The sequence below is a fragment of the Lampris incognitus genome, unplaced genomic scaffold, assembly GCF_029633865.1.
Source record: "Lampris incognitus isolate fLamInc1 unplaced genomic scaffold, fLamInc1.hap2 scaffold_458, whole genome shotgun sequence".
Taxonomy (NCBI): domain Eukaryota; kingdom Metazoa; phylum Chordata; class Actinopteri; order Lampriformes; family Lampridae; genus Lampris; species Lampris incognitus.
In genome coordinates, this window is record NW_026611417.1 from 1 (window position 1) to 13,035 (window position 13,035).

A 13,035-nucleotide genomic window follows, 5' to 3' on the forward strand; every position below is an offset into this window, starting at 1 on the left:
CTCCTCCCCTTTTTGTCCTCCCTACCCCCCCCCCCCCCCCACACACACACACCTCACCGACTCCGCTCTCCTCCTCCTCCTCGTTTCCTCCTCCCCACTCCGGTCCCCACGCGCTCCATCCGCCTCGACAGGCTCTCAGCGACTTCTGCTCCGATCCGAACACGTTCGTCCTCAACTCCACCCAGTTCAACTCCGGGACCAGCTCAGGTATAGTCGCAGTCTGTTCTTCAGCAGCTACCAGTACCTGTTATTACTCCCGTGTTGCTGAGTTACCTCCAGCTCTGCTGTGGAGGACCAGCGGAATATAAAGACATGCCGTACTAAATGCTTACTGCTGTGCTTTAATCTGCTGTTTCCTGGGGCTGTCATGGCGGATCCAGATGTGCTGGATTATTACCTGACCTGCAGCCGACGCATGAGCAGTCCCTTCCAGCAGGTAGTTCGATCCCGTCTCTCACGTCTTGTGTGCGTGTTTTAAGCGTTAGGTTGACCCATTATCACGGACTTGGTAGTGTTTTAATGTCGCGCTCAAGGGTAATTTTTACACTGGGTGGCGTGGCGGTCTGTTCCGTAGCCTGCCAACAGGGGGATCGCCGGTTCGAATCCCCGTGTTACCTCCGGCTTGGTCGGGCATCCCTACAGACACAATTGGCCGTGTCTGCGGGTGGGAATCCGGATGTGGGTATGTGTCCCGGTCCCTGCACTAGCGCCTCCTCTGGTCGGTCGGGGCACCTTTTTTGGGGGGGGGGGATAGCGTGATCCTCCCACGTGCTACATCCCCCTGGTGAAACTCCTCACTGTCAGGTGAAAAGAAGCGGCTGGCGACTCCACATGTATGGGAGGAGGCATGTGGTAGTCTGCAGCCCTCCCCGGGTCGGCAGAGGGGGCCGAGCAGCGACCGGGACGGCTCGGAAGAGCGGGGTAATTGGCCGGGTACATTGGACATTACTGTTTATGGGCACATTTTAGCTGTCACGAGCATCAGAGGTGTTGCATGCGACCTCTCAAAGCCTCTGGTAATCATGACGTCTCGTGTTCCTTAATGTACCGTGGTGTTGGAGGGTGAAACAGATTTTTTACACACAATGAGGAATACTCTGAGCATGTCTTCTGTGTTTTTTAAGCAATGATGCTGAATGTACTCTCACTTGTGGGCTTTTAGCTGCTAACCCAGTCACAGAGGGCGCTGTCCAACATCCACACACACCTCTCCAGTCTGGACAGGAATGCTCTGCCGCAGTATCCGAAGGCTGAGGTACGCTGCAATGTGTGCAAGTGCTGCACGAGATGCAAGACCCGGTGTTGTAGAAGATCTCTCATGCAGTGTGTTTTTCTTTGTAGAAGTCACTCAGGGAGGTTCAGCAGATCCTCAACGCCACCGAGGGCAACTTTCATCAGTTGGTGGCGCTGCTCAACTGTCGAAGTCTTAATAAGGTAACCCTGTGCTCAGAGACGCTCATGTAGGTAAACGTACCGGATTCAGAATCAGGACTTGTCGTTTCATGCACTTCTGCACATGAAATGAAAGGAAACATCGTTTCCCTCGGCCCACGCAAAGACAAAAACACAAAAACTACAACAACTACAAAAAAGTCACTGTCCGGGAGAACAAACGCCAGCCAGGATGACTGTCGGAACCGCCGGTCTATATGGGCTAGCAGTTAGCTTAGCCTGCCCCGCTTCTGCGTCCTGTCAGACCGCCCTCGGTGTTTCCTCTTCGGGTGCAGCTCCAGTCAGGGCCGTGGTCCTTGGGCCCACAAGACGCAGCAGACCAAGCTCCCTCAGCCGATCCAGCGCTAGCTCTCCTAGCCAGACACCTTCGGCACACCTCCCCGCACTCCACATGACGACACTAAAAACACAGTCAAGACTGGGCGAGGCCGCCGCCAGACCGTCCTCGGTGTTACCGGAACTGCCGGTCTGCATGGGCTAGCAGTTAGCTTAGCCTGCCCCGCTTCCGCATCCTGTCACACCGCCCTCTGTGTTTCCTCTGTGGGCACAACTCCAGGCAGGGCTGTGGTCCCTGGGCCCACAGGATGCAGCAGACCAAGCTCTCCCAGCCAATCCAGCACCAGCTCTCCCAGCCATCATATCACCCTCGCACAGTTGGTGCTTATGGTGCCCATAACTGGGGTAACCTTAACTCAATTACCAGGACATGTCCACGTTCAAGTGGGCCACAGTATTTGTTCTGCGGGTGGTTACTCCTCCGGAGGTTTTCTGTCAGGGTTTGCCCCGCCCTTAGCCTTTGGCTAAATAGCCTATCCCACAAGGCAGCAGGGGGCTGGTTACCTTCTAGGGCGCCGGCGATTCGCCCATAGCCAGAGCGCCGTTAGTGATGACCGTCTGAACCACGAGAAGGTGGGGTTGACTTGCCCGGGAGAAGCGTTGTGTGGCGCTAGACGTGTGTGTGTTTTTGACACACACCACACCAGACCAGCTCAGACCATACTGACATAGAAGAGGCATTTTTAACACCACCTTTGGCCTGCTAAACATGAGTCCCCAGGCATCCATTCAGACGATGGAACCATAGCACAGCTGATCTGTGGTCAGTGATTAAACGTAAGCAACATACATTATGTAAGCAGCCGTCACAACATCCCTCTTGTAAGTCGTTTCGGATAAAAGCTTCTGCTTAATTAGAAAATGTAAGTGAGTCCCAACATGCTGCCACGGCCCTCGTTGCAGGTCCTTAATGTTCCCTGATCACTGTCAGATGTTCTCTGTGTGTGTCTCCAGGACTACATCGACTCTCTGAAAGGTCTGTGCTACGATGGGATGGAGGGGCTACTCTACCTCTCCCTCTATTCTTTCCTCTCTGCTTTGGCCTTCACGGCTCTTCTCTGTTCCCTGCCCGGCGCCTGGAGGAGCTTCCCCAGGTGAGGCGAAAGACCGCGCGAGCGTGTTTTGCCGTGTCCTGCACACAGTTACTACTGAAAAAGCTGCAGGGTTTGTATCAGATTACAGCAGTAAAGGATATTTTCCGTTGTTTTCGAGTGTTATTCAACCCATATTTTGACCCCGAGTGTAGCCTCTGAATGATGCAAACATCAGCCGCCGTTAACTGCTAGATGAGCGGGAGTATTTATTTGAGCAAATTCATTCTATTTGGAGAGATTAAGTTTTATTTTAGCGTTTTTTCATCATGATAGTTTGCTTTGGAATATGTCCCCGTGGGACCCCCGAGTCTCACCAGTCAGCAGACAGTAGCGGTGACTTCACTTCCACCGCTCGCCAGAGATCCTGACCACAGATTCAAGTATAACAAAACTCATCACAGAGAGGTGAGTCACTTCATCTGGACACAGCCTCTACTGAGAGACACGGTTCATCACTCATCTAGCGCCCCTTCTCCACTGCATGGTACCGGCTCGACTCGACTCGACTCTACTGGACTCTACTCGCTTTACTTTCTGGGATTTGGTTTTCCACTGCAGATCGTCTCCCCTCACGGCGAGGCCCGCTGGTCATTTGTGGGCGTGTTGACTAGTTTTTTGTTTTTTAAAGATTTTATTTATATTTAAATAAATATACATATATATTTTGTTTATTTTATTTATTTATTTATTTATAGTGGTATTTTCATGTCACCTTTTCGTATCGGCTCAGCTCACTTGGAACCTCGACGGAGGTGGTACCAAACAAAGTACCTGGTACCAGGTACCACCCCGAACTTTTGCCCAATGGAAACCCAAAAAAAAAATAAGTAGAGTTGAGTTGAGTGGAGCCGGTACCATGCAGTGGAAAAGGGGCCAAGTGACCTCTTCAGTCTCACCTGGCTGCAGGTATCCCACCCTTATAAACAATACAGTGCCTAACAACCAAAACCAACGGCCAGTTTCATATGCAAATAGGCGTGACCACTAACTAGAGGTTCGATGGCCACGTGTGCTGTTCACAGAGGGTTGGGGAATAGTTGCAATCACAGCATTGCAAGACGGTGACAGATGTACTCGGAGGCCCCCCTCGGTTCAGGGATGGGCGTTCCCTCTTCACATAGGTGGCCTCTTTGACTCCCCGTTCAACCCGTTGTTCCTCCCTTTCAAGGATGTGCACATCCTCGTCCCTGAAAGAGTGGCCACCGGCCTGTAGATGGGGTAGACCGCGGAGTCCTGAAACTGGTCGTCGTTTCAGTCATTATACATCTGTCGCCATCTTACAATGCTCCGACTGCAACGATCCCCGATCCTGTGTGTGTAGGACACATGATCAATCCCCAATCCTGTGTGAGTAGGACACATGATCAATCCCCGATCCTGTGTGAGTAGGACACATGATCAATCCCCAGTCCTGTGTGAGTAGGACACATGATCAATCCCCAGTCCTGTGTGAGTAGGACACATGATCAATCCCCGATCCTGTGTGAGTAGGACACATGATCAATCCCCAATCCTGTGTGAGTAGGACACATGATCAATCCCCAATCCTGTGTGAGTAGGACACATGATCAATCCCCAATCCTGTGTGAGTAGGACACATGATCAATCCCCAATCCTGTGTGAGTAGTACACATGATCAATCCCCAATCCTGTGTGAGTAGGACACATGATCAATCCCCAATCCTGTGTGAGTAGGACACATGATCAATCCCCAGTCCTGTGTGAGTAGGACACATGATCAATCCCCAATCCTGTGTGAGTAGGACACATGATCAATCCCCAATCCTGTGTGAGTAGGACACATGATCAATCCCCAGTCCTGTGTGAGTAGGACACATGATCAATCCCCAATCCTGTGTGAGTAGGACACATGATCAATCCCCAATCCTGTGTGAGTAGGACACATGATCAATCCCCAATCCTGTGTGAGTAGGACACATGATCAATCCCCAATCCTGTGTGTGTAGGACACATGATCAATCCCCAATCCTGTGTGAGTAGGACACATGATCAATCCCCAATCGTGTGTGTGTAGGACACATGATCAATCCCCAATCCGGTGTGAGTAGGACACATGATCAATCCCCAATCCTGTGTGAGTAGGACACATGATCAATCCCCAATCCTGTGTGAGTAGGACACATGATCAACCCCCAATCCTGTGTGTGTAGGACACATGATCAATCCCCAGTCCTGTGTGAGTAGGACACATGATCAATCACCAATCCTGTGTGAGTAGGACACATGATCAATCCCCAATCCTGTGTGAGTAGGACACATGATCAATGATCACACCCACATTTGCATATGAAACCGGTTGTTAGGCACTGTATTGTGTACAAGGGTAGGGGTACCTGCAGTCACTGTATTGTTTATAAGGGTGGGGTACCTGCAGTCAGGTGAGACTGAAGAGATCACTTAGATGATGAAGAAACGTGTCTGTCCATAAACGTCATGTCCAGATGAACTGATTCTACTTCCTGTGATCGTCTCACCCGGATTACCGAGCATGCATAAATACGTATTCACTTATTTTCATTTCTCCATTTGTCTGCTGAAATGCATGTTGTGTCACATGACCATGTAAATGTGAGGAGAAATAGAGGATTCATTGGTTTCAGTGTGCTCCACCCGTCTTAAGCAGTGGATGGCGGTAAGTTGTGTCTTTGTGTTTGTGTTGTTGTTTTGCCGCAGTCGCGCCCGTTTCTTCTCGTGCGCCGCGTGCGGCCTCTCGGCCCGCCGCAGCTTTTCATCCCAGGTCACGGTGTCCAGCTGGGTTTTGCCCAGCAGCAGAAAGGCAGACAAAGATTAAGAGCTCAAGGAGGGGATTTGCCCCCCCCCCCGGTTAATAGCAGTGTCCAGCTAACCGTAAGTCTGAGCCCGCAGCGGCACGAGTGAGTGTGGTTCTGAAAAGTCGTTCTCGCCATGTAAACTGCGTGCCGTGAAAACAGAAGCACATGTCAGACGGCGGTTTAAAAGGGGCAAATGAAGTTCACATGTAATTATCACAAGCGGCCCATCTGTGAAGTAAACGGGGTAGAGAGACTCTGCAGCCTGTTTGTCTTTTCAGATATCAAACTGATTTCCTTTGCTGCGGGGAGTGAATATCAGGACTCTGCTCACACTTCTCTTTTTCTTTTTTCTACTCTCTCCCCCATGGACGGCGACAGTGATTCGGAGGAGTACGAAGACTCGGACAGCGAGAGTGAGGACCCCTTCACCTCCCATCAGGCACGTAGACAGACGGCCGCGGGGTCTCAGCGAGGGGCCTTGCCCCCCTTCTATAATTACCCGGGGGCCGGGTGGACACCCCCGTTTTCTAGTGCGCCGCCCCTCCCGTGAGTAACACAGACACATAGACACCCAGACAGACAGACAGACAGGCAGGCAGGCAGGCAGACAGACAGACAGAATGGCCCCTGAGACGTTGATGAAGGGAGGAGGTCGCCCTTAGACACTGCTCTGACATCAGTTTTACATTCCCGTCTCCTTGTGTGTAATATTGGTCTCGGGAGAGGGTAAACTGATCCCAGATCTGTACCTTAGGGCAACTTTTATATGGATGAACTACCGTAGATCAGGGCTTTTACATAGCATCAGTGTGCAGTAAAACAACATGCGGTCTGCATCAGCAAGACACAGACAGTCTGCTCTCTTGCATGACCAGTCACACAGGTCCAACACAGACACATAGCTGTTCAGGTCCAACACAGACACATAGCTGTTCAGGTCCAACACAGACACATGGCTGTTCAGGTCCAACACAGACACATAGCTGTTCAGGTACAGCACAGACACATAGCTGTTCAGGTCCAACACAGACACATAGCTGTTCAGGTACAGCACAGACACATAGCTGTTCAGGTCCAACACAGACACATAGCTGTTCAGGTCCAACACAGACACGTAGCTGTTCAGGTCCAGCACAGACACATAGCTGTTCAGGTCCAACACAGACACATAGCTGTTCAGGTCCAACACAGACACATAGCTGTTCAGGTCCAACACAGACACATGGCTGTTCAGGTCCAACACAGACACATAGCTGTTCAGGTCCAACACAGACACATGGCTGTTCAGGTCCAACACAGACACATAGCTGTTCAGGTACAGCACAGACACATGGCTGTTCAGGTCCAACACAGACACATAGCTGTTCAGGTACAGCACAGACACATAGCTGTTCAGGTCCAACACAGACACATAGCTGTTCAGGTCCAACACAGACACATAGCTGTTCAGGTCCAACACAGACACGTAGCTGTTCAGGTCCAACACAGACACATAGCTGTTCAGGTCCAACACAGACACATAGCTGTTCAGGTCCAACACAGACACGTAGCTGTTCAGGTCCAACACAGACACATAGCTGTTCAGGTCCAACACAGACACATAGCTGTTCAGGTCCAACACAGACACGTAGCTGTTCAGGTCCAACACAGACACATAGCTGTTCAGGTCCAACACAGACACATAGCTGTTCAGGTCCAACACAGACACATAGCTGTTCAGGTACAGCACAGACACATAGCTGTTCAGGTCCAACACAGACACATAGCTGTTCAGGTCCAACACAGACACAGGTCCAACACAGACACGTAGCTGTTCAGGTCCAACACAGACACGTAGCTGTTCAGGTCCAACACAGACACATAGCTGTTCAGGTCCAACACAGACACGTAGCTGTTCAGGTCCAACACAGACACATAGCTGTACAGGTCCAACACAGACACGTAGCTGTTCAGGTCCAACACAGACACATAGCTGTTCAGGTCCAACAAAGACACATAGCTGTTCAGCACATTGAAGTTAAACACACTTCCTTCACAGCACACATTCATGTTAGTTTCCGTCATAATCATACAGCAGAGTTCGGACATGAGCATCTTGCCCACCCGTCCAAGTGAGAGAGTCGATAGTTATAGCCAACCACCGTTTACACACTTTTGTAGGGGTAGTCCAAAACCACAAAGCGGCCAGGTTAACCACATGCAATGCAGACAGACACACAGACAGGTCTATGTGGACTGCAGTGTAGGCAGAGAAACAGACACAACTCCAGAGGTCTGTCTGTCTGTGTGTCTGTCTATTCGTCTGTCCAGCGTTTCCAAGACAGACGACGTAGGCCCGCTCGATCGTTTCACAGATCTCGGGTTGTCTCTCAGACGACATCCAATTTCCTGCACAGTGGTAGAGAACTGCTGTACGGGGGGGGGGGTTATTGGCAAGGCTGTGCCTTTTAAAATTCCGGCGATGTGAGGCTCAGGTTGACATAGGTAACCCCCCCCCTCCCCACGACCACCCTCGCCTCGTCATCCTCATCTGCCATCCACACTGTGGCGTCCAGGTCATCGTCTCGTGATCAGATCTCTCAAATTATTTCTATCTTTCTGTCCTTCTCTCTTTATTTTACCCTTCTTATCGTGGCCTCTGTTCGTTTGCTACCCCCCCCTTCCATCTTCTTTTCCCCCACTTTGTCCACATCACCTCCGCTCTGACTTCCCATAACACTTAACCGCTCTTCCCTTTTCTCTCCTCGACCTTGCCGAGACTAGCTAGAGCTCCGATAAACTCGCTCTTCACCCCATAAGGCAGCATATAGAACACGACTTACCCTAACTTACACCAGTTAGTCATCTTGACTGCTGCCCAAGTCTGATACGACCAGTGTGACTATCAGCATAGTGACCAGTGCCTATCCAGAGTCCAGGCATTGAACCGGCAGCAAGAGATACAGTCAGCTCCTCTTAAATGGGATGTTGTGAGAGCTTCCTGTGCTCCGTCCTGCATGCAGGCGGATGGATTGATTAGGAAGGAAAAAATGATATTGGCTAAAATGGAGGTGGTGAGGTACAGTCATGTAAAGGCGTGATTTTGTACCTCTCCAAGTGCATGAAAAGTGAAGGTGACTGTAAAGCGTGGTCGCCCGTGCTAACAGCACCACCTAACAAGCTTAGCTAGAGGCCGAGTAACGCTAACACCCTTAGTTTGCACTGAGCTCTGTATTTATCCGCACCGTATCGCTAATCGCTCTTCCTCTCTTTCTGTTCTTACCCTTCCTTCGGCTCCCATCACCCTCCGGCCCCCTCCCCTCTGTTGTTCTCAATGTGTCTCACCCCTTTTTTTCCCCTTTTCTATTTCATCCTCCATTCCTCTTCCTCCTCCTCCTCTGTCTCTCTCTCTCTGTCTCTATACAGGACTCCAAACGTTTCCTCCAATGGCAACCCTGGCTATGAGAGCCTGCCTTTGACTGACAGGCAGTCCCCACCCCCTTCTGTGAGTTCCTCTGTACTTGTGACATCGTCATAATCTGTGCCATTTACCATCACTGTTACTGTGCATTCTCGCTTTATCCCATAAACGGCAAACTAACGCGGTGGTGAACCTCGCAAGACCCTGTGGGCTGGCCTTTTTTATTTTATCTTCATTTCTTTTACTGAAAAAATAACATAATTAATTCTGAAATGCCTAATTTTCTATGATCAGTATTTAAAATGTGTTGTTAGCATGAAGACACAAACTACCCATGTGCTGATCATCACTACCTGGTCTTTTTGGATAGGAGAATTATGCATCTCGACAAAATAAAAAAAGTAATAGTTGATTCATGAAGAAATTCTGACTAACTAAGTATGACAATAATTGCACGTCACTATTTTCAAGACCAGCAGCTTGTTAATGGATTGGGGAAACGTGCACTTGGTTTTGAGAATAAGTCAGAATAATTCTTGTTGAGCGATCAGCATGACAGAATGGTTAAAATTTTGGACCTTAACTTTTGCCTTTGCAGATGGGCTCCATTTAATACCTCGGTTATTACTTGCACATAATCAGAGCTGGGCAAAGACACATCAAACTGTATCATGTTACAAAATACCCCTCAAATAAGAGTATCGTAATAAAACACAAAATACTGGTGCCAGAAACTGTATCAAGAGAAAAGACATGTACTTTTTTATTTTCAAAATACAGGAAAATACGGTTGTAACGTTCTGAATTTGTACAAAATGGCAGAACATCCGGGTTTGTATAATGTACACAAGGCTCTGGTGAGTTTGATCCCTACAGGAAGGAAGAACAGGGCGGCATGGCTCAGGAGGTAGAGCGGATTGTCTAGTAATCGGAAGGTCGCTGGTTCGATCCCCGGCTCCTCCAGAGAGCATGCTGAAGTGTCCTTGAGCAAGACATGGAACCCCTAACTGCTCCTGATGAGCAGGTTGGCGCCTTGCATGGCAGCCTCCGCCGTCGGTGTGTGAACGTGTTGTGTGAGTGGGTGAATGTGAGGCGTACACTGTAAAGTGCTTTGAGTGGTCGGTAGGTAGACTAGAAGAGCGCTGGCTGTATAAATGCAGTCCATTTACCACATATCAGGAAGTAGAATGTTACTGTATATGCAGATGACTGTAGTGTGTATGTACCGGTGGCGGCTGGCGACTCCACAAAGTGGGGAGGACAGTAAGAAAACCCACCCACCTACGTCTTGTTATTTTACACTAGTTGGCTACTTATCTCTACTTTATGTTCAGCGAAAAATGAATTAATTTCATTTTTACTTATATTCTTATTTTATTTGTATATATCCATCCATTAACCAAACCGCTTATCCTGCTCTCAGGGTCGCGGGGATGCTGGAGCCTATCCCAACAGGCATTTGTATTTATATATATATATTATTTCTATATTTGATTGTTTTATCTAATTTTACAAAAACCATGAAAATCTGTAATTATGAAAAACAAAGCAGAAGTGAAGTGTTACGAGTACTCCTGCCTCACTTGACATGTTGGGAGGTCACCATCACATCTGCTGTGAGGCCTGTTGCTGCAGCCACACCCCCCCAGAGCCAGGGAAGAGGAGTAAAGGCTGGTGGTCTTCTGTGCACCTCGTAAAGTCAGATGAAGTCTAGTCCATCAAATATCAACACAAATCAAGCTTGGGCAGTTTAATAGCGACTGAAAACGCACGGGGCGGGGGGGAGGGGGGAGCAGCGTGGCTGCTGTCACTGCTGATGAAAAAAGGGAAACGTGAGTCTTTTGACTCTGTTGAAAAGGCCTGAATAAAATGTCATTTCTTACGGATGTGTTTACAAGTACTTCACAAGTTGCACGTTGTTGTTGATTTTCTAATATGCTGCTGTAGGAACCCATCCATCGCTTTGGTCGAGAGTTGGAAATGAAATTTGGAAGTTATCATTGGACCAACGTTGTCATTTACATAATGTTTGTCATTACATGACTCAATGTTATCATCGCGTGACTCAACGTTATCATCACGTGATATAACGTTATCATCGCATGACTCAACGTTATCATCACATGACGTTATCATCGTGTGATATAACGTCATCACATGACTCAACGTTATCATCACATGACAACGTTATCATCGTGTGATATAACGTCATCACATGACTCAACGTTATTGTGTGATATAATGTTATCATCGCGTGACTCAACGTTATCACATGACTCAACATTATCATCACGTCACCAACATTATCATCACGACTCAACATTATCATCGCGTGACTCAACATTATCATCACATGACAACGTTATCATCACATGACTCAATGTTATCATCACATGACTCAACGTTATCACGTGATATAACGTTACCATCACATGACTCAACATTATCTTGTGATATAACGTTATCATCACGTGACTCAACGTTATCATCACGTGACTCAACGTTATCATCACGTGACCCGGTACATGATGTTGGTCCAGTTCTCGTTGGACCAACATCATGTACCGGTAGTTTCCATCAGTAGCGTTTATCTGTTGTGTTCAACATGTGTACCTTCCTGCAGTTCAGATGTTTACCTCGGGGGTGGGCGGGGCTTCAGAGAATACGATTGGTTTGATTGGTTATGGAAATCCTGTGAGTACCGTGGACTCACAAAATCAGCGTGAGTCGTCTAAGTGTTTAGTTCTTCAGTTTAAGACGTATTCATTGTTTTTGTTTTTACATTTTATGAATCACCGAGAAAGTATTTTGAAAATACAAAATTACTCCAAAGCACCTCGTTACAAATTACATTTGAGTATTTTTGTCCCAGCTCTGTCAAATTACCAATTACGCCAATTACCAAACAGTCAAAAGTAATTGGAATACGTATTTAAATGCTGCCCATCTCTGCGCATAATTCGCCGCCGAAACGCAAGGCCGGGTAGTGGGCGAGCGGCCCCGGTCGTGTGTCTCCTCGTCTGGAGGACTGGCTGCCGGTGTTCTGTGTGAGTAATCGTATTTCCTTGCCTTTTTCATCCCTTCTCTCTCGAAAAACGCCTTCGGCCCGCCGTCGACGTCTCCTCTGCGGGATCACGTCTTGGGTTTCCGAAAAGTACAGTACTCTCCCAGCATGCTGACCGGTTACGGGGGCAGTCAATCACACCCCAACCCCGCCCACTCAAGGAACCTGTACTCACGTTGATCGTCCCCCCCCACCCCTTTTTTTTTGTTTTTTCTAGAAAATGTATAGAAAATATGTTTAATTTTCATACGAATGGACACTGAGACGAAGAGGGAGAGCTGATGTGAATAAGCTGGGCGCTAGCTGTGAGTTCCGGGTGTGTGACGTCAGCACCATTCTGTGTGACGTCAGTACCATTCAGTATTTGTGAATAGAAGCACTTGCAATCTTAAAAGAAGCAAAAGATCCTACACGCACCGCTGGAATCACTCAGGGGCGAGCTGTAGGGGCGGGAGTGTGGGTAGTAAAGTTATGCAAAGATATGTGACGTAAGCACACCCGGTCCCGAGTACTCGGTCACCACGTCGTCCCCTTGTCTGTCCAGAGTCTGTGTAAGCTGTGAACAGTTGTGAGGCAAGCCAAAATGGTATTGACGTTACCACGTTGTAGTTTTATATTCTTAAATGTATCAATACCGCCCGTTTATTTTCATGTTTTTTTTTATATAAATATTGTTGGTAGACAAAACACTGGCACGTAGCAACGAGACATTTGTCTGTTTTTCTTCTCTGTGAATGGATATGCAGCTCCCTCACTTGTTATACAACTCTTGTTTTGTTTTTTTGTATGATTTTAACTTTTTATAGGTGGCAATTCTGTATCTCCCTTGTGTTACCGTCCGGTATTATTCTGTAAATTTCACTGTCTATAATAATCTTAATAATCATGAACCTTTGC

The 13,035-nt window shown here is 48.3% G+C and overlaps 1 protein-coding gene across 1 annotated transcript; it reads left to right on the forward strand.

The window, feature by feature from the left end:
• Positions 1–131: 131 nt before the first annotated feature.
• Positions 132–9,203, forward strand: ttyh1 (tweety family member 1; the record flags this gene model as incomplete). Its single annotated transcript, XM_056302080.1, has 7 exons — positions 132–207; positions 381–436; positions 1,163–1,255; positions 1,342–1,434; positions 2,743–2,882; positions 6,053–6,220; positions 9,080–9,203. Coding segments are annotated over 7 exons (738 nt in total), but the record flags the coding sequence as incomplete, so codon positions are not given.
• Positions 9,204–13,035: the final 3,832 nt, after the last annotated feature.